Source organism: Drosophila erecta, unplaced genomic scaffold (genome assembly GCF_003286155.1).
Source record: "Drosophila erecta strain 14021-0224.00,06,07 unplaced genomic scaffold, DereRS2 tig00000055-arrow-pilon, whole genome shotgun sequence".
NCBI lineage: Eukaryota > Metazoa > Arthropoda > Insecta > Diptera > Drosophilidae > Drosophila > Drosophila erecta.
In genome coordinates, this window is record NW_020825200.1 from 7,560,199 (window position 1) to 7,583,477 (window position 23,279).

Genomic DNA, 23,279 nt, shown 5'->3' on the forward strand with positions numbered 1-23,279 from the left:
AGTAAAATATTACGCATACGCATTCAAGTGCAATTTACGACGCGAACCACTTTCTCTTTCGCTCGAAAATCCATAAGCTTAGGCAAGCTGTAGGCTAAATCCTGCGCAAATTTCCATGCGACTCGTTCAGTCGAATTGGTTGAGGAAAATTGCCGATCCTAAGCCGGCAGTGCAATAAAAATATCAACAGCAACGGATGAGCAGAGATATGCCAAAAAAAAGAACAAAAAAATTGTAACGCCCTCCTATTATTGGCTGACTCCGTGGCCTTTTTCCTATTTGTTTAATATTTTTATGTACTCCAGCAGCCACAGCAAGAGCAAAAACAAGATGAACTTTATGGCTTAAACTTTCTGCGTTGGCTTAAATAAATTTCCACTTAATAGATTCGTTAGAATAAATGGTTGGCCAAAGGGTGAGTGGGATGGCAGCATGCTGCTTTCCGAGAAGAATAAGCTGCGGCATCAGTGAGTTTCCCCCACTGAATTTTATGGCATATTAAAAAGGAAAAGCGTGCAAAAAGGTCTCGAGTCTCGGTTCTGGGAATTCGGTTTACCCTTTTCTATTTTCTGGCAACAATTTGATTAGCGGCAATTGTGCAAAAATTATAAATGACAACATTTCAGCAGGATTAAATTTAATCTGACGGCATTTCAGTTTTCAACCTTTCAGCAGCAAGTGCTTAAATCCAAACACACAAAAATTAATTTCATCATATTTTTCACTTTCTTAAAAACAACAACAGGCGGCAGCAACGCCAGGAAAACTCAATCGCCAGCCCTAGGATGTCGTATCCTTGTTTGGGTCTACGCTTCGCTGGCTTTTGTTTTGTATGGGATCTCTGGCAGGATAATATGCTGTTAATGTTGTTCTCTCTGCCGCTCCGGCAAGGATGTTGTGGTCTGCTGGGCTGGAAGAGAAAAAAGGATTCGAGCAGCCGCAGTTAGCTGGAATTGTTGTCATTTATTATTCCTGTTGTTGCCGCACAAGACGAGCTTAGACTACGTTTTGGCAATAATTAGTGAAAGATATCAAAGCAAATGACTTTATCTGCTTACAATCCCCCCCTTGCAACACACAAGCGCCATCATCCACTGATATCCCCATATCCGAGTCCTCGCACTCATCCAAGGACAATGAAGATGCTTTAATGTGTTGCTGACGACATGGTTCGGCGGTCAAGGGACGGGATTACCACAGTGGGGATGCGCTTCCCTGTTTTGTTTGATTTCAAACACATTTTCCATGGCTTTAGAACTTTGACAAGGAGCTTGCCGTGCTTCAATCTTGCACCACATTGTATATACTTTACTGATAATTTAAAAAAAATTAGTGCCGTCAAAATTCGTTCAAAACTATTTTTTTGTGTTAAATAACAGTTTTGAAATTTCTGTTTATATGTACTTATTTACCGACTAAGTTTTAATTGAATGTATGAAATGTGTTCAATGACTTTGCAGCTTAACCCATAGAAAGTGTATTTAGCATTCGTTTCCGTGTATCCTGCAGAAATAACTTCAGTAGAATATTACCTTCTTCTGAGATTTTGTTGCATGGCTTTTTGTTTAAAATTTCAACCGCACCACACAGGCTTATAAAATATGGCAGTCAACAGCTCTATGTGTGTCCATGCTTATCCCTTACATCTTGAGCTTGTCTTTGCCATTTTGCCTGTTGGCCAGGATATGGAGTTGTCGTTGCTGCTGCCGTTGTCACTTGGAGCTTTAGATGCGTTTGCCAGAGCTAGGCTAATAATTTATAACTAGTTTATATTTTGGCAATTATTTCCTGCGTGAGCACATGCACAGCACGCATTTGGGCGAGGCACAAAGGACGAGGAAGGACATTTTGCGTATGGCCATTATAAGCCTAATATGCGATATAAACCACAAGTCAGGGCACGCAAATCAAAGCAGCGAACAAGGAGCTCAGGCGACGCGATAAGAGAAGTTAATTCACGGATAACAATAAGCATGCTCTTGGGGAAACCAGCACCAACAACTTGTACATGCATTACAACAACTCATGAATATAAATTGCCGCCTCACTTTCTGGCTGAAAGGAGCCGCCAACTGCTCCCCGAGATTGTTCACAAAAGTTGAAGTCGCCGCGGGTGGTTGGCAATTATAACGCACAGAAAAATGTGTGTGTATGTACCCAAAAAAAAAAAAAAAACCAAGCAGACGGAGCAGGTGAATCGGGATTTAAGGACCCCAGCAATGCCAGCATTTATTAATGTAGCCCAAGGCTACGGCAAGATCCCAGGGGCTCTCATATATCAAATAAACTGGATGGAAATTCACTTGCTTGAACTCGAGATGCCCTGTTAAACTTTACATTTAAATCAAATAAATGCCAATTTCAAATGATTAATCAAACCAGTTGCCCTTTTCAACATCATATGCTTAATATTGAGAGTTTTAAGTTATCAGACAAAGTAAATAAATGAAATTGAGCTTAAATCTACTATATTATAAATCATGTGCTTTTGTACATCACTCATTTATAACATCTATTTCCCCCAACGAAGAGTACCAAACCATAGCTCAGCTTAAAAAGCCTCAATAAATCCCCTAAACGGTGCCCGGCCAATCTGCCGGTCAAGTTGCCTCTCCATGGGTGGCTGTTAATATAGCTTCAGGGGGTCAGGAACTCCCCACCTCAACTCAGCCCCCGAAAAATGTCACTTGAAGCAGGCAGCCTTGACTTGTTGTAGGTGATTGCAGCAACGTGTAATTTAAATGCAATTAAAATAATAATTTATCTTGCTCCGCGCGGCTTGTCAACCTGAGCGATGTTGAATGTGGGAGGATCACACACGGTGTGCGGTCCTAAGCCGTCTCCATGGAGAGGTATAAATAAATACCAACCCGAGACATTTGCCAGTGATAAATGAGTACAACTGACAACTCAAATAAAGGTACAAAAAAGGTGCTACTCGAATTTTTAAGTGAGCTGTAAAGGGAGCACAGCAACCACATCATTTGTTTGCGATGTACATAGCCGTTAGCTACGAGGGGATCATTAGGTTCAAAACAATTACTCAACAATGTTTTTTATACCATTTCCTTACTTCTTTAACTGAATATTCGTTACATTCCTATTAAGACTTACCGCTCCTTCCATCGCGCAAAACTTCAATGAATTAATTAGTATAAGTGTAAGACAACACAAACATTATACATTTTAATACGTCAACCATAAATGCTTTAATTAAATTATAAAAATATGTGCTGGCCAATAAATCACATCCTTACTTCTTTAACTGAATATTCTTGAAACTTATATAGTTCGTTTCGTTACTTTCCTATTAAGACTTACCGCCCCTTTCATCGCGCAAAACTTCAATGAATTAATTAGTATAAGTGTAAGACAACACAAACATTATACATTTTAATACGTCAACCATAAATGCTTTAATTAAATTATAAAAATATGTGCTGGCCAATAAATCACATGCGACGTTGAACCCAAAAATATTCTCGTGCAGTCGCGCCCGTACCGTAATCAGAAAACAATAAACAAATAAAATTACAATTAATTGGATTTTTACTACCCTTTTTGTTATTGTCACCTCTCCTGCGGGGCTGGAGCATTTAAATTTTCATAATAAAATGTTATTTATTGCATTTGCATAAACCGTGTGCGTGCGTGTGCGTGCAATTGAATCAACACCGAGCAGCAAAGTAGCCAAAGAACAAAAAGTTGAGAAAATAAAGAACATCGGCGACAACGCGACCGGCCAACAGCGGCAACAAAGCCGAAATCCTGGCAATAAAATGGCCAACAAACCGTTGGCAATAGCCAGCGGCTGCCACAATAAAAATCCCTTTTTGATTTATTCGCGGGCTGTCATATGGCCGAAGATCGAGTGGCATGAATGCGAATTAATCGCTTAATTGCTTTGCCAGCGGTACTAAGGGAATTTAAAACACGGCAGTTGATCAAGTAAATTAAGTGCGTGCCCAGATTAAGATATTCATATAGAAAGTGGATTTTAAGTGTGAAAACCACGGTCGCTGGAGCAATTTAATCCTACAGAGGACAGGCGTTGTGACAGCTTTTGCAAAATAATATTTTTAATTAGGCAGTTGACCCACTACATCCGGCAGCGCTGGCAGTATAAACAATTAATTAAATCAAATAATTACTTGGGATGTGTCCTGTTTATAGTTGCTATTTAAATAAACCTAAAAGAACTGAGCACTTTTAAAAATGTTGAATGCTACGTGACAAATTAACTTAATCAAAATGTCACACGATGTTGCTGTTATTATTAATATCTGCTATTTCACGAACAAGGCAGGCGTAATAAACGCGTCGAATACATATCAATTCATTTAATCTATACAGAGGAATGTCAACAATAATTTTTGTTCACAAAATGTACATTTATAATTTATAAAGTAGATAAGTAATTTAATTTATAACAAAAGTATTAAAATCTACTTCTATGCTATTATACACCCTTGATAAACCCAATGTGGCCAACACTATTTGCAGCAGGCTCTCCGCGGTAATGGCTAAGCAAGCGCCATCTGGTGCCCATCCCAGGACCTCTAAACCAGTGACATGGTTGTGCGTGGTTGCGTGGTGCACACTCTTCGGTGGTGCCACCTCCCAGCCCCTGTGACGGGGCTGACGCCCACCTGCCCCCTGATGGTGCATATGAAAAACCTTGTGGCTGATGGGAGGCTGCTGGATGCAGTGCATCATGTCATCGTACGGCCGACGCAAATGCAATTTAAAGCAAACAATTTTTTGAAATGACCTACATCCTGGACAGGCCGCGGCACACGCACACAGATAGCTGGAAAATGGAACCTGCTTTCACTGCACCGCACACAACATCATTAAAAATTAATTCACGCTCGATGTCCTGTGCCTGCTAAAAAATAAGGGAAGAGTAGAGCGAAGTGCAGTCCAACTGTGCCTGTACTGAGAAAAAAATATATTGCATTTTAATTTTACAAGTGTTTGCCAAAAATTAATTAACTCATTTTGTAATATCATAAATATACTTAATATACAAATATTAAATTAGTGTCCACAAAAAGTGCGCTAATGCACAGAAAGTAAAATTCTATTATTGTGCCCCTGTGAGTTTTTAATTAAGGTGGTGTTAGGTGATATCATATTACAGAGTATAAATATTTAAGGTCTACGAAGATTTTACAGTGGATAAAGGGGAACTAAACAACATCAGCAAATGAGTGCACACGTTTTGCGGTCGCCGTGCACTTTATAATGTTGGCCTGGCCAGGGAGCAGGATCCTGCAGGATCAGGTCCTGGCCCATTTCGTTTGGGGCGCCGCCTGATGACTTAATGAGCATAATAAGCTCAACGCCGAAATTACCTTTTTAAATGAACATGATGCCGCCCGTCTGCCGCCCAAACAGTCTAGTTTTAGCTGTGCGGAAAACAATCTAACACCCACACACACACACACACACAAAGGAACAGGCCCGCAGGACGAAACGGACACACAGGTGGGTAGTGTGCCAAATGGGGATTAAAAGTGGCATAGACAAGCGGTTACATATTCAAATTAAGTTTTTAATGTTCACACAAAAGGTGGCCATGCCAAAATAACCATTTTAAATGTATACAACTGTGGGTGGGTCCGGGAAATTCAGTGTGTTTGTGGGTATGTGTGTGTGTGGTGGGCTGGGGGCGTGGTAGTGGGTGTGCTTTAAGGGATGCCAAAGAAATGCAGGAGCAAATTAATTAATTCGCTATTTGATTGAGTTACAGTAGCTTACCGAAGTTGTATTTAGGTTTTGAAATGGGTAATGACGCTGTTAATGGCATTGATACGCAATAAGAGCATTGGTTAGGTTACTTTTTAATCTCTAATTCCTACTCCTTATAGAGTAGGAAAAAGCCAGTAGCCTAAATTTAACTTGAAACTATTTTTAAGGGCCAGCAACATTTTTGATGTAAAGCCGTTAATTTAATTCATTATGAATTGGAAGTATCAGTATAAGGTTAAAACTTATTAAGACTGGAACACTTCCAAGCCAATGAGGAGCAAGTTATACTGGAAAGGCTTAATATTCAAATACTCATAAAAATCAAGTAAGTAAGGCAAGTAAGAATCGCTTAAGCGTTGACCCAACAATCTTTCCCGAATTTATAGCCAGGCACATTGCGTATACCACACATACTCGTACATCGCACCACCATAATCAAATTAAAGCATAATTTTTTACGATGTCATAGTCATAAATATGAACGATGAAAAAATGTGCCCAAAACACGGAAAACATCGTAAAATAAGGGCAGCCAAGAGAGCAGCATGCAGGTCCTTGCAAGTGATTTCACATTTCAGCTAAGCGGCTTGGCGAGAAAAAATAAAATTAAATGTATAAATCATTTCAGCGATGATTTAAAATTGAATACGCATTCGTCAGCAATAAATCGCTGAAGCCAAAGGACGCAGTTTTCTGCAACTCAGTGGCTGTACTTGAAGCCAGGATCTCTCGGCTTCGAACTCAGTCACATATGCGCTTTTGCGCCTTTGGGGAAATTGCTACAATTCGTTTCATATTTCATGTGGCTTCGGTATTTGGGTTTTTGGTTTCCGCTTCTGTTTGTGAGAGCGCAGTTTCATCCATGAGTTATTATTGGCAAACGGGTATCCACCGAGGAGCCAGCAGAATTGCAATTGTTTGCAGCTGATTTGCATACTATATGTATTCAAAACTGAAACTGTTGCCTCACTTATTGCTCGGGGCTAAAATGGCTCACTTTTGGGCTAAGCGCCAGTAGTCGCGTCTTAGTAGCCCCACGAATAAGGCATACTTTACGGGGAGTTATGTCTATTCAATTAAATTAACTTGTGAAATTTGTGAAATGGGAAATGAGTCACCTATATGTTAGGTATATACTACCCTTAATGGGTAGTTTATGATCTTTTAAAAAGCTCCAGACGGGTGTTTTATTTATTTATTGCTTAATACCGTTGAAATATTTTTACTTACCGCACATTGCATTTCAAATGTGAGGCGATAGCTATTATAGTTATTATACTAGTTATTATGTTGAAAACACATTAACTATAGATATGCATTTAATTTAAATGTAATAGACTCTTCAATTTATTGTTCATTGTAATTACACCATGTAAATATTTTCCGGATTCGTACTACTGATTGTGGTATCAAAGGCAACGAAACTTAATTAACTGTTTACTTATTCTCAAGATAAAAACAATTCAATGGGCAACTTCCAGTATGGTTTTACAACACATTGCATTGTACTTATTTGTGATCTAACATACAATTTTGAGCGTACGCCCGTTTCAATAACTATTCACAAACACAGGTATCACATTTTCAAAGAAACTCGACGGCCTCAATATAATCTCAATGACTTTTAATCACCAATTAAAACTATCTGCATTCGCCTTTATGGTCAATGTTTGATAATGGGAATTAGCTCATCATTCATTTTGGTAACATTAAAAAAATACAACTCAATCTACTTGTTAGACTTAAAATTTCAATTATATAAAACATATAAAAATATCGTATAATTTTAGAACTAAGTAATGTTCAATAAAAAATAGCCTCTTTTGATTTAGTAGCAAACATTAAAGCTTTTTCTTAAATAACGCAATCGAATTGAATTTTCGGAACCATGTGCTCAAAACTGCATCGATCACCATCTTGTGCAATCTAATTTTCGTTGCATAAGCCTTTGAAAATTGGTCGCTGCTCTTGGTGTATGGTAATTTTACCCAAACATGCTCGCACCCCGTTTTGAGGTCCTTTCTTAATTTCGGATGAAACAATGCGCACGGGAAGATATTGCAGGATGTTCGGGATGGAGGATGCAAGGAAGAGGGCAAACCGTGTCGTTGAAACGAACGAGAATCGAATTTATGGTCTAACAAGCGCTGTCAAAATGTGAGAATTGAGTGCCTACGCCGAGGTCCTGGAGCTCCCAGGACGTGTCCTCCATTCCCTGGGCCCAGATGCTTGCTAGACATTTGCATCTCGCATATAAATCGCATTAGCAGCACGCAATTACTAGACCTCGACACATGGGCACACGAAATGCGGTTTGGGATGGTATTTCCTGGCACGTTGGTAGTTTCTGCCCCCGCTTGAATTTTGTACTTTGCAGATAAGAAATTATCAGAGACAATGTCATTAAGGGGTATGGCTTTAATTTACACTTCTTTATAAATAGTTCAGACCGTAATGACATTGACAGCGTATATCAATAAAACCGATCTAATCGCTTCAGTCAGTGGCTGATATAGGTATAAATATACTTGTATATACATATCACAATTGACTAGGTAAATAGTAGACCCGATTTAGGATCACAGCAAAATAGGGCACTTGTACATAATATTGATCTTGTCGATATCCTTGGAGCTAAGACCCACTCGCTGTCCAATTACCGCATTGGGATCCAGGGGAACTATGGTATCCTCGCCGTTGATGGAGAAGGCTCCTGGTCGATAATGCAGACAGCTGTCGTAGTCGTAGCCAACTTCGAAATCGGTGACGACTGTGTCGTCATACTTTTTGAAATTGAATTCCTTGCCCGGCACTATGTTTTCGTATACCACGTTTATGAAATCATCTCGAATGGCCGAGCTCTGTTGGTGATAGAATCCCAGGGCATGCATGAACTCATGCAGGATCGTTCCCGGCCGGAAACAGCCTTCGCCCAGCGGGTAAATTTCCAGATTCATTTCCTGTGGGGCACCTTGGTAGCCGACGGCTGTATAGCATCCTCCAGAATTGGCCGTAACCGTCAAGTAGGCCTTATCCTCATCGGTGGCTTCCCTAAACCTCAAACAAGTGTGCAGCTCCAAGGATTCGATGCCAGTTTGGATGGCCTTCTTGTGCGCGGTGTCAAAATCATCCGATATCCTGTAAACCACCACATTCCCAGGCCATCTCTTTTCGGTGTTGATGAGCCCATTGCGAGCCTTGGGACCACTCTGCTCAAGATTTCTCTGCTGCTCCTCCGTAAGAATCATATCACCCTCGACAAAACCACCTGCCTCCTCCGGATCGTAGACACCTGCTGGCAGGGGTTTGCCAGAGTTAAGTACTACTTGCAGCAGGAGCACAAATATTATTAAAGCCCTCGACATCTTGCCAGTTGGGTTCCACGAACTAGACTAATAAAGTGTCATGGGAGAACCTAAATATAAAACACGCAGGAAGGCTGGCCATACAACTTAGATTAGATACAATCAGGCAAAAACTTTTTCGCAAATTGATAATTACAATCGGAATGGACAATTTGATCAAGGTTTATAGTATATCTCCTTGTGTGTCGGTGCCCATGTGAAAAGGTTCTATTAGTCATGTCGGTTTACGATAAATGTCTTGCACATACGTCACGGGTTGTCTCTTGGATTGCCGCAATTCACAATGTAGAAATCGGAAATTCAAGTGGAGTAGTGATTGGATTCTTAAGTGCCCAACCAAAATACCAAAAACAATAATAACCAGGATAGACTATCAGATACCCATTACTCAGCTAGTGGAAGTGCAAACGAGAAATTTTAACATTTTTTGGAATATCGGTAGAAATTAGGAAAATTGGGAGAACAAAAATTTCTAATCTTGAATGCAGATTTTTAGAGAATTTTGCCAGAAACATTTAGAGGTGTGCCACTTCAAAATCCGATTAAGATAAGTTGAGTTATGGAGTTTAGAACTTCGGATATGGGACATTTCTTAGTTTCTTTGAATTTCTACAACATTATACATCAGAAAAATTACAAAAAAATGAAAAAAAAATAAATTTCTAAATTTGAATGCAGTTTTCTAGAGAATTGCGCCAGAAACATTTAGAGGTATGACACTTCAAAATCCGATTAAGATAAGTTGAGTTATGGAGTTTAGAACTTCGGATATGGGACATTTCTTAGTTTCTTTGAATTTCTACAACATTATACATCAGAAAAATTACAAAAAAATGAAAAAAAAATAAATTTCTAAATTTGAATGCAGTTTTTTAGAGAATTGCGCCAGAAACATTTAGAGGTATGCCACTTCAAAATCCGATTAAGATAAGTTGAGTTATGGAGTTTAGAACTTCGGATATGGGACATTTCTTAGTTTCTTTGAATTTCTACAACATTATACATCAGAAAAATTACAAAAAAATGAAAAAAAAAAAATTTCTAAATTTGAATGCAGTTTTTTAGAGAATTGCGCCAGAAACATTTAGAGGTATGACACTTCAAAATCCGATTAAGATAAGTTGAGTTATGGAGTTTAGAACTTCGGATATGGGACATTTCTTAGTTTCTTTGAATTTCTACAACATTATACATCAGAAAAATTACAAAAAAATGAAAAAAAAATAAATTTCTAAATTTGAATGCAGATTTTTAGAGAATTGCGCCAGAAACATTTAGAGGTATGCCACTTCAAAATCCGATTAAGATAAGTTGAGTTATGGAGTTTAGAACTTCGGATATGGGACATTTCTTAGTTTCTTTGAATTTCTACAACATTATACATCAAAAAAATTACAAAAAAATGAAAAAAAAATAAATTACTAAATTTGAATGCAGTTTTTTAGAGAATTGCGTCAGAAACATTTAGAGGTATGCCACTTAAAAATCCGATTAAGATAAGTTGAGTTATGGAGTTTAGAACTTCGGATTTGGGATATTTCTTAGTTTCTTTGAATTTCTACAACAATATACATCAAAAAAATTACAAAAAAATTCAATAAAAATAAATTTCTAAATTTGAATGCAGTTTTTTAGAGAATTGCGCCAGAAACATTTAGAGGTATGACACTTCAAAATCCGATTAAGATAAGTTGAGTTATGGAGTTTAGAACTTCGGATATGGGACATTTCTTAGTTTCTTTGAATTTCTACAACATTATACATCAGAAAAATTACAAAAAAATGAAAAAAAAATAAATTTCTAAATTTGAATACAGATTTTTAGAGAATTTTGCCAGAAACATTTAGAGGTGTGCCACTTCAAAATCCGATTAAGATAAGTTGAGTTATGGAGTTTAGAACTTCGGATATGGGACATTTCTTAGTTTCTTTGAATTTCTACAACATTATACATCAGAAAAATTACAAAAAAATGAAAAAAAAATAAATTTCTAAATTTGAATGCAGTTTTCTAGAGAATTGCGCCAGAAACATTTAGAGGTATGCCACTTCAAAATCCGATTAAGATAAGTTGAGTTATGGAGTTTAGAACTTCGGATATGGGACATTTCTTAATTTCTTTGAATTTCTACAACATTATACATCAGAAAAATTACAAAAAAATGAAAAAAAAATAAATTTCTAAATTTGAATGCAGTTTTTTAGAGAATTGCGCCAGAAACATTTAGAGGTATGCCACTTCAAAATCCGATTAAGATAAGTTGAGTTATGGAGTTTAGAACTTCGGATATGGGACATTTCTTAGTTTCTTTGAATTTCTACAACATTATACATCAGAAAAATTACAAAAAAATGAAAAAAAAAAAAATTTCTAAATTTGAATGCAGTTTTTTAGAGAATTGCGCCAGAAACATTTAGAGGTATGACACTTCAAAATCCGATTAAGATAAGTTTAGTTATGGAGTTTAGAACTTCGGATATGGGACATTTCTTAGTTTCTTTGAATTTCTACAACATTATACATCAGAAAAATTACAAAAAAATGAAAAAAAAATAAATTTCTAAATTTGAATGCAGATTTTTAGAGAATTGCGCCAGAAACATTTAGAGGTATGCCACTTCAAAATCCGATTAAGATAAGTTGAGTTATGGAGTTTAGAACTTCGGATATGGGACATTTCTTAGTTTCTTTGAATTTCTACAACATTATACATCAGAAAAATTACAAAAAAATGAAAAAAAAATAAATTACTAAATTTGAATGCAGTTTTTTAGAGAATTGCGTCAGAAACATTTAGAGGTATGCCACTTAAAAATCCGATTAAGATAAGTTGAGTTATGGAGTTTAGAACTTCGGATTTGGGATATTTCTTAGTTTCTTTGAATTTCTACAACAATATACAACAAAAAAATTACAAAAAAATTCAATAAAAATAAATTTCTAAGTTTGAATGCAGTTTTTTAGAGAATTGCGCCAGAAACATTTAGAGGTATGACACTTCAAAATCCGATTAAGATAAGTTGAGTTACGGAGTTTAGAACTTCGGATATGGGACATTTCTTAGTTTCTTTGAATTTCTACAACATTATACATCAGAAAAATTACAAAAAAATGAAAAAAAAATAAATTTCTAAATTTGAATGCAGATTTTTAGAGAATTGCGCCAGAAACATTTAGAGGTATGCCACTTCAAAATCCGATTAAGATAAGTTGAGTTATGGAGTTTAGAACTTCGGATATGGGACATTTCTTAGTTTCTTTGAATTTCTACATTAACATCAGAAAAATTACAAAAAAATGAAACAAAAATAAATTTCTAAATTTGAATGCAGATTTTTAGAGAATTGCGCCAGAAACATTTAGAGGCATGCCACTTCAAAATCCGATTAAGATAAGTTGAGTTATGGAGTTTAGAACTTCGGATATGGGACATTTCTTAGTTTCTTTGAATTTCTACAACAATATACATCAGAAAAATTACAAAAAAATGAAAAAAAAATAAATTTCTAAATTTGAATGCAGTTTTTTAGAGAATTGCGCCAGAAACATTTAGAGGTATGCCACTTCAAAATCCGATTAAGATAAGTTGCGTTATGGAGTTTAGAACTTCGGATATGGGACATTTCTTAGTTTCTTTGAATTTCTACATTATACATCAGAAAAATTACAAAAAAATGAAAAAAAAATAAATTTCTAAATTTGAATGCAGATTTTTAGAGAATTGCGCCAGAAACATTTAGAGGTATGCCACTTCAAAATCCGATTAAGATAAGTTGAGTTATGGAGTTTAGAACTTCGGATATGGGACATTTCTTAGTTTCTTTGAATTTCTACAACATTATACATCAAAAAAATTACAAAAAAATGAAAAAAAAATAAATTTCTAAATTTGAATGCAGATTTTTAGAGAATTGCGCCAGAAACATTTAGAGGTATGCCACTTCAAAATCCGATTAAGATAAGTTGAGTTATGGAGTTTAGAACTTCGGATATGGGGCATTTCTTAGTTTCTTTGAATTTCTACAACATTATACATCAGAAAAATTACAAAAAAATGAAAAAAAAAAATAAATTTCTAAATTTGAATGCAGTTTTTTAGAGAATTGCGCCAGAAACATTTAGAGGTATGCCATTTCAAAATCCGATTAAGATAAGTTGAGTTATGGAGTTTAGAACTTCGGATATGGGACATTTCTTAGTTTCTTTGAATTTCTACAACATTATACATCAGAAAAATTACAAAAAAATGAAAAAAAAATAAATTTCTAAATTTGAATGCAGTTTTTAGAGAATTGCGCCAGAAACATTTAGAGGTATGCCACTTCAAAATCCGATTTAGATAAGTTGAGTTATGGAGCTTAGAACTTCAGCCTTAGGACATTTTTCAATTCTTTTGAATTTCTACAACTTCATACATCAGAAAAATTACAAAAAAAAAATAAATTTCTAAACTCAAAAGCAGATTTTTAGAGGATTTCACCAGAAACATTTAGAGGTATGCGCTGCGTCTAAGTCTCTGGAAGCTGCGTGCTTAATCTCAACATTCTAGCTTTTGTAGTTCCTGATATCGAGGAGACGGACATACAGACGGACATGGCCAGATCGTCTCGGCTATTGATCCTGATCAAGAATATATATACTTTATATGGTCGGAAACGTTTCCTTCTGTCTGTTACATACTATTCAACGAATCGAGTATTCCCTTTTACTCTACGTGTAACGGGTATAATAATTTAAACCACTGCTACCACAGTATGAGTACTTCCCTGAAAAATCATTTGATTACTGATTCTTGCTCAACAACCACGACAAGCGTAATCGTTGTGCTAAATACAGAGTTCGCTGCCTAAAAGGTGTTCAAATTCAAAACCTTATCGCAATACACAGTTCTCCTCGATTCTACACACCGGGAACTACGTGATAAGCTTTGAAGGCAATGAACGTGACAATCAATGGGTTCTCAATTGCATGTTTAACAGGAAAGAGACTAATATTAAAGTCAACGCTCTTTAAAAATTATAAACAATTTACCACCACCACATAATAATATATTTAACTAGAGTTAATTAAAAAAAACTCTCGTCAATTACCAGAATTCCTATAGTTTATTCCTAATTTCCGAATAGTATAAAATTAAAAAAAAAAGGAAAAAATTAAAAATTTAAAGTTTAATTCAAATATATTTTGCCTAAACATAACCAGGGCATCTATACATTTTGTTCAACTTGCGAATATCCTTTTCGCTCATATACAGTCGTTGACCGATATTTGCAGGCCCATCCTGAAGGGGCACAATTGTGGGTTGGCCATTCTTGGAAAAGGCCTTAGGTACATAGTGCATAACACTTTCAAAATCGTAGCCTTCGTGAAAGTCGTGCCACGCAGTAGAATTATCGTTGTTAAAGAAATTGATATTGTACACCGGATTTATATTTTCCCACTGGATGCTGACATACTGGTCTCGATTATGGGCCACATGCTGATGCTCGAAGCCCAGGACGTGAAGAAGTTCATGGATAATGGAACCGATGCGAAAGCAGCCCACGCCAAGTGGGAAAATCTGAAGATTCACCAATTGTGTCTTATTCCTGTAGCCTAAGAAAGCGGAATTGCAGCCAATGCCTTTGGACGTAATGACGAGCCTAGGAAAATCGGTTTCAGTAGCTGGCTGGAAAATAACACACGAATTTGCCTCTATGATGGAAATGGCTCTGAGAATTTCCTGATGATGACTGTCGTCTTCAATATTTTTGTCAGGATGGGTCAGATCTTATTTGATATATGTACATAACATACCAAATTCATTTGTTTCAATCATATATTGTACAGTGCGATTAGGCCAGTGATAAATTTGATTGACGATTCCGTTTCGAGATCGAAATGGATAAGCTTTGATGTCCCCCTGATAAAATCCTGCCAACAGCTCCGGATCATTTAAAAGTTCATTAAAAACAGTAGGTGCGAACAGAAAAATTACAGCCAATGTCCGCGCAAACATGATGGGGATTGGACACAAACTGAACGCTTCATTAACCCATGCCAGTTTTACTGTATAGCATGACTAGTCTAGTGGGTATATTTCAATTTAATTCGACATGCGTGTCGAGAACGGGAGCAATTACATTAGCCAAAATTTTAACTAAACGTTTATAGTAGATCGCGTCCAAAAGATACTAGATACTATTCTATTATAAAGAGTAAAAGTTATATAATCTCACTGTACATAACAAATGTATACAAAAAAATTTCAATTTTAATAGAACATAGGATTATGACATAATGCATATTCTAAAATACGCATTCTTGGGCTACCCAGATGACGTCGTATAGGGCATGCAGTACGTCTATACGTATAGAGAAGTCATATCCCACACAGTCCTGTCGCATATGACTTATTCGCTGGAACTACATTTTTTGCTGGCCTTTACTAATATTTACTTTGTATTTTTATTTAATGCCCAAAAGAGGAATTTTACAAATGTACACAAATTATTTGCATACTTTCAGTTGTCGAAACTCAAATGGTATCTTTGAAATTTATTCTGGAAGCTTTGAAAACTTCTGGAAACCGACTTCAAAGGATTTAATTACATAGAAGGTTCAATTTTTTATAATGTCTTAGTATTTAAACAAGAAAGAACTCTAAAATCGAGATCTGCTATTATCAGATACCCGTTACTTAGCTGGTGGAAGTGCGAACAGACAAAAGTCAGATCGACACGGCTAGTGATCCTGATCAAGAATACCTTATAGGGTCTGAAATGTGTATACTGGTATACACTTTTACTCGTGTAATAAGGCGTAGAAAATGAAAAACGAATAAAATTGGATTAAGACATCTACATTTGCTTTATGAACTCTTTTTACGTATTACACCTGTCGGGGGCACTTGTACATTACGTTCAGTTTGTTTATATCGGACTGGGTCATTTGCAATCGCTGTCCCATAAGTTCTTCGGCACCTTCTTGCAGCGGCACAATGGTCATCTCTCCGTTCTTCGAGAACGCATAGGCCGTGTAGTGCAGTACGCTTGAGTAATCATAGGGTTCTCCGTAGTCCTCAACGGTTTCGTTGCTGTACTTGCTGAAGTTGCCTTCAGTGCCCTCAGTTATGTTTTCCTCAGCAATTCGGACGTAGTCATCGCGATTCCATGTGCTTTGCTGGTGATAGAAGCCAAGGGCATGCAGGAACTCGTGGACAATTGTTCCCAGACGGAAGCAGCCGGTGTCCAGTGCGTAGTTCTGCAGATTCAGCTGCTGAACCCGGTTGCGATAGCCCACATATGAGAAACAGCCTCCAGCCTCTGAGGTAACATTCACATAATACTTCTGATCAGTGGTGGCCTCCTTGAAAACCAAGCAGGAACTTTGCTCTATTATGCGAATTCCCCTTAGAATATGGTTGCGATGCTCGGTGTCTGAATAAAAATTGTTATGAAGTTAGGTATTATTACATTCCGATTGCCCTACCAATATCGCGATTTATGTAATAATAGACAACGCGGTTTGGCCATCTGTAGTTTTCGTTGCGAAGTCCGTTCCTTCCCTCCGGACTAGGGACCATGTCCCCTTCCATATAGCCAGCTGTCAACTCAGGATCGGTTTCTATCCTGTGTTGGGAGGCGGGAGCTGCCGAGCAGGAGCTGGCCAGGAATATGACCACTAATGTTAAGGCCCAGGTCCTCATGTCGATGGCTCTGCGATCAGCAAGTTACTGTTTGAGGCGCCTAGCTTTGGCGACAACGAGGTATAGTGCTATTGGATAATTTATGACAATTGCCTCAGTAAAGCTTTTATGATCAGACGAATTGCTCACTGGTCAGCGCTATAATGTTATCTAATCGGTGATTACTGCGTGCAAATGAATAATCTCGTATACGTAATCATAATTAATGATTTCGAATGGAATTCCCAGAGACCATAAGATAAGATCTAAATTTATTTTAATAACAACTATTTAGCTATATCCATGTTAAGCAATTATAATCACAAATTATGTTCTAATTTATATTGCCATAAAAGGATATACTACACAGTTTGTAGAAGAAAGCGTCTCTTGATAATTTTAATGAATAAAATATTTAATCTTCTCAACCGTAATTTATCTTCATTTAATGGTGAGAATTTGCAAACTCCTATCTTACACAGCACACTTGTCACATTTGTTCGATTCCCATATAACAAAGGCCAACCAACCACATCCTCACCAATTTCATCTTGCAACACCCCAAGTTTCAATCAAAATTACAACGCCTTCCCACCCCAAAATATATAAAATCAGTGTCAAAATTAATCCGGAAGCAAATGACAGCGACGAACATTCTCCTAATTGCATTTGTCAACGCAAAAAAGAGATTATATTTTTCGCGAGAAAAGGTGACAATAATGAAATGAAATTTATCATCATTATATTGCACAAGCCTGTGAAGGTAGGACAAAAATAACTCATTCTCTGACGAAGGGGCATTTGTACATGGCATTTAGCTTTCTGATGTCGGTGTCACTCAGCTCCAGCCTTTGGCCAATTACATCTTCCTTCCCTTCCTCCAAAGCCACTATTGTCCTCTCGCCGTTCTTGGAAAATGCATAGGAACCATAGTGCATTACACTGCCATAGTCGTATTTTTCACCAAAATCGTTGACGGTTTCCTCGGTATATTTATCAAAGTTAAACTCCATCCCTTCGGTGATATTCTCCTCCACAATTTGCACATAATCATCCCGATCGGCGGCACTCTGCTGGTGGAAAAATCCAAGGGCATGGAGAAACTCATGCACAATCGTATATAATCGGAAACAACCGACACCTATTTCGTTATCCTGGAGATTCAGTTGTTGAACACGGTTCAGATAACCGATATAGGAGAAACAACCGCCCTCCTCGGAGGTCACATTTACATAATACTTCTGATCAGTGGTGGCCTCTTTGAAGGTCAGGCAGGAAATGGATTCAATTTTCTGAATAGCGCTCACGATGTGGTTACGATGTTCTTCATCTTTTGGGATAAATTATAATAGGCTAAAATATACGAGTATATGCTAATCAATGCTCACCAATATAGCTATTAATATGATAATAAACAATGCGATTGGGCCATCTATAGGTTTCATTGCGCCAAATATTTTTCGAGGATCCACTGGGCACCATATCACCCTCAACATATCCTGCTGTCAGCTCCGGATCTGTTTCCGTCCGTACAGATGGGGCTGCCCAGGCGACGTTGATTACAATCAGAAGTAGAAATAATATGCTGTAATAATACATATTGGTTGCTGAACTTCCCATTCAATACTGTATGGCCAGTATAATGCACGAGCATTGGTCAAGTACGCAGCTGCAGTTAATCTTTAAAATTTATGATCTTTAAATAAGTAGTGCCGATTTGAAATGATATCTAATCATTGGTAGGAATGTCGCAGAGGTAAGTAATTAAGTTTCTAATCTGGTGCGATTAAAATAAAAATATTGAATTTTACTATTTCGGCGTAATTTACAAATTTAATTTTACAGAATTCAATATTACGTTCTTGGAGAAAATTGTGTAATTTATTGTAGAATTTTCGAGGCGCAGGCCGTCTTTTATTTAGAGTGTATATCTGTACTGGAAATGTATAAAAGCCTCTTGCTCTTAGCAATGGAATATCAGTTCTGCAATGCATTACCTTGCACTCGCTGTGTTTTTTGCACTTGGGTCTCAGGCCAACGGCCGCCATTCCATTAAAACTCAGGAAGACGACATCATACTGATACCAGAACAACTACAATATTTTGAAGGGAATCCAGAAGGTCGTATAGTGAAATCTTGGTCAGAATATTACTGGAAGGGAAGCACCTTGGTCTACAGCTTTGCCGGAGGATTTTGTAAGTAAAAACTGTTTTTCTAAGAAGTCCTTAAACACGTATATCCTAACCTTGAACATAGCTTCCTCAGAGCTCGCTCATATTAAAAGTGCCATGGCGGAAATATCATCCAAAACCTGTGTGAGATTTCGCCAAACAGAAAGCAGGAGAGAGCCACAAGTAGTAATACAAAGGGAGGGTCCAGGATGCTGGTCGTATGTGGGATATTTGGGAAGAACAGCCCAGGCCCTCAATCTAGCCAGCAATTGTATGAGCGGTAAAACTATTCAACATGAACTACTTCACGCCCTGGGCTTCTATCACACACACAGCGATCCGCAACGGGATAAATATGTGAGGATCCAAACGGAACACATCAGATCCGGTCATGAGCATAACTTTCAAAAGCTTCGGGCCAATGAAGTGACAAATTATGGCCTTGGCTACGACTACGACAGCATCATGCACTACGGCCCATTTGCGTTCTCCAAGAATGGAAAGCCGACAATTGTTCCCCTCAAATCGGATGAAAAAATCGGCCAGGCAACGCAAATGAGTCCCAGGGATGTGCAAACACTAAAACGCATGTACTGCTAATTTGATTATCTTTAGATAGATAACACAACACACTGGTTGTCTGTAAAATAAAGAAAATAATGTTAATCGTAATTAAAGCGCTTGACTCGCCTCATAACTATATGGCCTTTAACAGTAAGACAAAAAAAAAACAATGTAATGGTGTTAATTTCATATACATAGCCAGACTACACCCTTTTCGAAGTAATCGCAACATTTGCAATTCTAACGAGCTCTTGCACTTGACAGGAAACTGTCTCCCGCCCCGCAAAACTTCATCCACAAACCGGTTAATCTGCAAAACAAAAAGCCCCGGCCAACGTAGAGGAAGTGTTTGCCTTTGCCAGCAACTAAAAATTGAATATTTAGTGGTCGTAATTAAAAATTAGCGCGCCAGGCAACTAACCATGCTACCGCGCACCTACAGCTACCTACTAGCTGAGTCCTTCCGTGTAATCCCAGGACCAACTATCTGCGTAGACCGTCCGTACTCTCGGCTCTCTATCTCTCTCACACAAGGACTGGCATATACATATATTTGGGTTTTTAATGGCACAAATTGTAGTAAAGCCAAAGCTCCTCCAGAGCCCCCAGCCCACAAAACGGAAGTCGTAAACATTTAATTTATGCAAGCAGTGCATTCGCTTTTTTAGTTGCAACTAAAGATGGGCTAACGTCATCCAGTATGGAATAGGTGGCTTAGTTTTTGTGTAGCTGGCGGTTTTATCAACGTTTAAGGGTGTTGCCTTGGCGACAGGACATTTTAAATGTATACCTACCTCAAGAGATACATTTACGAGGGTGTTAAAGCTTATAAACATAACAAATTTTAGTAACTTATCTCTTAAAATCTTAGCTGTTCTGCTTTAAAGCTATTGGCGATGATCATCCTTAGACTAAAACAGTTGCCCTCAAATCAATGAAAATCATAGTTTTTGACTGCCCTGCAACCCTCAGCACATTTGAATATGTTTTTTATAAAATGTTATCACGGGCCAACGCGATTACAACGCTCTCAAGTCATAATGTCTTGGGAATTTCCAGCTTTTTATTTTGAGAAAATATTGCTGGCATAATAAAGAGAATTTAATGGGTTAAGGCGGCCACTAGGACGCCTGGCCATCAACTTTTCGCCAAGAGCTGTAAAAAAGTCAGCAGGCTGGAGCTCGGCTTTCTTTTCGCTTTCTTTTCCCGGGCTCTTTGTGTTGTGTTTGGCCCCTCGCTCTTCTTGCGATCGTTCTAATTTTATGACATTCTATTTTCATGCATAGCGAACGAGACGCATGTGTGGGTGATTCGGGGGCGTGGCAGGGGCTTTGGAGGCGGGCGAGTGCAGCCATAGCCATTTCATAGTCAGACATGAATGCTGCGCTTTGTTGCCCTGCTACGCCTTTGTTTGTATTGCCCTCAGGGGTAAAGTTTTTAGGATAATAACTTCCTGCGACTTTACGAGCCAAGGCAAAAGCCAAAAACCCACCAGCAGCACCGGCAACTAAAGGGAAATGAGAATACTTAAGCAGAGTACACTGCTATAAAGATTACTGCTACTTAGCGGGCAGCAATTGGGAAAACTTGTAGCTTCAGGTTACTTTAACTAATTTTTAGGTATGTTTTTGAAACGTCTTTGAGTAACTGAGAGGAAATATTTCAAATATTCAGCACAAGAATGTTATAAACAACAAATAGATTTACAATTAGCGTAGTTAGGTAGTTCTCATTTTATTTGGTATAAATATTATTTTATACTTCGCAGTTCCAGAAGAGCGAACTTAAAGGACTCCTTCTGTTAAAAGTGCTCATCATTTTTTAGCAGTGCTGCAGAGGAACTGCATATGAACAACGTGGCGAAGGCAAGCCCTGAAAAATATCTCAAGACCTCCACTTAAAGCAGCCAGCGAGTAAAAGCAAAAGCAAATGCCAACACATCAGCGGTGCTAAGGGTGGATGAGCTGGCAGACCGCAGAAACTTTTGACGCTGTCGACAGGCGGGAAAGCCTGCGGAAAAGTCCTGGCAAACTAACGTTTTCCAAGCCAAATTTGGATATTTAAAGAAGAGAAAATATGGAAAATATGCCCCATTTTGAACTGGTGTGCATACCAACAGTGGGTTCCTGAAATATAAGTACTTAGTACTTATCATTCTAATCAGATTAGTTATAAACACAAAAAAAATTTTCTTAAATTAAATTTATTATTTTTTATTTTTTCATTGAAATTTCCTTAAGTGCTGTTTATGGTGGCAACGTTGGCTAACACCGCTGAGAAATAAGACGGTGTGTAAAAGGGTGGGAGTTGGCGTTGCGGTGGCATATTAAAGACAGACAGCTGTAGTAGGAGCACCGTCGTGGCTGTGGGCATAATCTCAGACATAATTACACACACAACTCACAGGACCTGGGAAAAGGAATGCGAGTGCAAGGACTCCGAGCCTTATTCTGATTCTGGGACCAGGACTGACAAATGTAGTCACACATGAATGGACTTTTCTTTGGGCTTCTTTCTGTTTCCAGGCCGCTTTTACTGTTTTTACTGTTTTTACTTTTCACGTGGCTAGGGGAAAGTTGACTTGAAGGTGAAAATAACTCACCGCCACCTATTTTTCCAGGAGGACTCTTCTCGAGAGGGCAAACTTTTAAAGTGCATTTAAAATTAATTAAGCATACGACGTGTTGCCAGTTCAGAAAGTATTGCATGACAGGTACCGGAATTAAGAAGACTCCGTGCTGCTTTATCTAGCAATTAACAAGTTCTTCTTTTTTTTTTGTCTTTTCCAGTTGTAATTGATTTAAGGCCTTCGAATCAAAGTTTAATCTCGCGATGTGCCAGAATCCCTGTCTAACTTTATTCGCATGCTGTTGCTCCATGCGCGGCTTGAAAAGTTTAGACACAATATCGCTAATGATAATTACAAGCTAAAAACTTTTGCAGCATTTACTTAAGCCCCTCTATACATTTGTGCATTTGGCCTTAGCTGCAGTTGGCACCACAAGCATAAATATCAAATTTTCAGTGGTTAGCACAAAAGTTCAGTGCTAAAAGGGAATGAAAAGGGGTAGTGAGTCCATAAGTGGAGTATTTCAGCACCCCCAAATTCTCGACTTCTCCCCGAACTGTCTGTTCTAATTAAGCGGTATTATTTCGATGGTCCAGCAGTTGAGTGGCGACTGTGAATAAATGCGGTGTATTTGTGGTCTTCATGCAGCATTGAACTATTTTAAACACGAACTGTTGTTAAAATTTTACAACTGCATATTTTTCATTCATTAAGCTATTCAAATTGTCAAATTTAAATTTTCAAATTATATAAAACAGAAGTAACATTGCTTCTTATAACTCCTAAAGCAGAACCAAACTTATCGAATCCGTTGAAATATGTGTTGCTCGCAAACAAAAGAACTGTGTTCTTATGTAGTGAGTACTTTAAGCGTGATAAAACTAATCCATTTCTCATCTATATTCAAGATAAATAAAACTCATTAGTCGTCAGGATAGGCAGCCAGTTGAGTGCCGGCGCCCCAGTCGAACAACACGGTGCTAATGAAGTACAAATTGGCTAATGGGGCGGGTCGAAGCCCTGAATCAACGACCATGGAGACGTCGACAGGGCCTAATTATCAATGAGCGCGACGCCTGTCGAAGTTCGACTTCCTCCTATGAGGGAGTTATGGGCGGAAGATAGAGACAGTCGAAGCTCGGTAGGAGCGGTGTGAGCGGGATGCATGGGCTTTTTATGCGAAAACTT

General features: G+C 37.9%; 5 protein-coding genes across 5 annotated transcripts; 1 reads left to right on the forward strand and 4 right to left on the reverse strand.

The window, feature by feature from the left end:
* Positions 1 to 8,157: 8,157 nt before the first annotated feature.
* Positions 8,158 to 9,147, reverse strand: LOC6541628 (seminal metalloprotease 1). Its single transcript, XM_001968939.3, has one exon. The coding sequence runs from the start codon at positions 9,117 to 9,119 to the stop codon at positions 8,334 to 8,336; it is 786 nt and encodes a 261-aa protein (XP_001968975.1). The 5' UTR covers positions 9,120 to 9,147; the 3' UTR covers positions 8,158 to 8,333.
* A 5,133-nt stretch (positions 9,148 to 14,280) lies between these two features.
* Positions 14,281 to 15,120, reverse strand: LOC6543102 (seminal metalloprotease 1). Its single transcript, XM_001968940.3, has 2 exons — positions 14,917 to 15,120; positions 14,281 to 14,859 (listed from the first exon to the last, which is right to left on the reverse strand). The coding sequence occupies exons 1-2, from the start codon at positions 15,116 to 15,118 to the stop codon at positions 14,309 to 14,311; spliced, it is 753 nt and encodes a 250-aa protein (XP_001968976.1). The 5' UTR covers positions 15,119 to 15,120; the 3' UTR covers positions 14,281 to 14,308.
* An 825-nt stretch (positions 15,121 to 15,945) lies between these two features.
* Positions 15,946 to 16,869, reverse strand: LOC6541823 (seminal metalloprotease 1). Its single transcript, XM_001968941.3, has 2 exons — positions 16,591 to 16,869; positions 15,946 to 16,538 (listed from the first exon to the last, which is right to left on the reverse strand). Exons 1-2 carry the CDS (start codon positions 16,805 to 16,807, stop codon positions 15,991 to 15,993), a joined length of 765 nt encoding a protein of 254 aa, XP_001968977.1. The 5' UTR covers positions 16,808 to 16,869; the 3' UTR covers positions 15,946 to 15,990.
* Positions 16,870 to 17,414: 545 nt separating this feature from the next.
* Positions 17,415 to 18,412, reverse strand: LOC6542105 (seminal metalloprotease 1). The gene is made up of 2 exons (XM_001968942.3): positions 18,175 to 18,412; positions 17,415 to 18,116 (listed from the first exon to the last, which is right to left on the reverse strand). The coding sequence occupies exons 1-2, from the start codon at positions 18,404 to 18,406 to the stop codon at positions 17,566 to 17,568; spliced, it is 783 nt and encodes a 260-aa protein (XP_001968978.2). The 5' UTR covers positions 18,407 to 18,412; the 3' UTR covers positions 17,415 to 17,565.
* A 362-nt stretch (positions 18,413 to 18,774) lies between these two features.
* LOC6541964 (zinc metalloproteinase nas-4) lies at positions 18,775 to 19,610 on the forward strand. The gene is made up of 2 exons (XM_001968943.2): positions 18,775 to 18,982; positions 19,044 to 19,610. The coding sequence occupies exons 1-2, from the start codon at positions 18,775 to 18,777 to the stop codon at positions 19,556 to 19,558; spliced, it is 723 nt and encodes a 240-aa protein (XP_001968979.1). The 3' UTR covers positions 19,559 to 19,610.
* The last annotated feature ends 3,669 nt before the right edge of the window (positions 19,611 to 23,279 follow it).

Excerpts from the sequence above, each read along its gene's own strand:
- LOC6541964 (XM_001968943.2), top strand. The coding sequence starts at position 18,775 with ATGCATTACCTTGCACTCGCTGTGTTTTTTGCACTTGGGTCTCAGGCC. Across the intron at positions 18,983-19,043 it reads CAGCTTTGCCGGAGGATTTT|CTTCCTCAGAGCTCGCTCAT; the intron begins GTAAGTAAAAAC and ends CCTTGAACATAG.
- LOC6541628 (XM_001968939.3), bottom strand. The coding sequence starts at position 9,119 with ATGTCGAGGGCTTTAATAATATTTGTGCTCCTGCTGCAAGTAGTACTT.
- LOC6542105 (XM_001968942.3), bottom strand. The coding sequence starts at position 18,406 with ATGGGAAGTTCAGCAACCAATATGTATTATTACAGCATATTATTTCTA. Across the intron at positions 18,117-18,174 it reads TCATATTAATAGCTATATTG|ATGAAGAACATCGTAACCAC; the intron begins GTGAGCATTGAT and ends TTATCCCAAAAG.
- LOC6543102 (XM_001968940.3), bottom strand. The coding sequence starts at position 15,118 with ATGTTTGCGCGGACATTGGCTGTAATTTTTCTGTTCGCACCTACTGTT. Across the intron at positions 14,860-14,916 it reads GATTGAAACAAATGAATTTG|ACGACAGTCATCATCAGGAA; the intron begins GTATGTTATGTA and ends AAAATATTGAAG.
- LOC6541823 (XM_001968941.3), bottom strand. The coding sequence starts at position 16,807 with ATGAGGACCTGGGCCTTAACATTAGTGGTCATATTCCTGGCCAGCTCC. Across the intron at positions 16,539-16,590 it reads TTACATAAATCGCGATATTG|ACACCGAGCATCGCAACCAT; the intron begins GTAGGGCAATCG and ends ATTTTTATTCAG.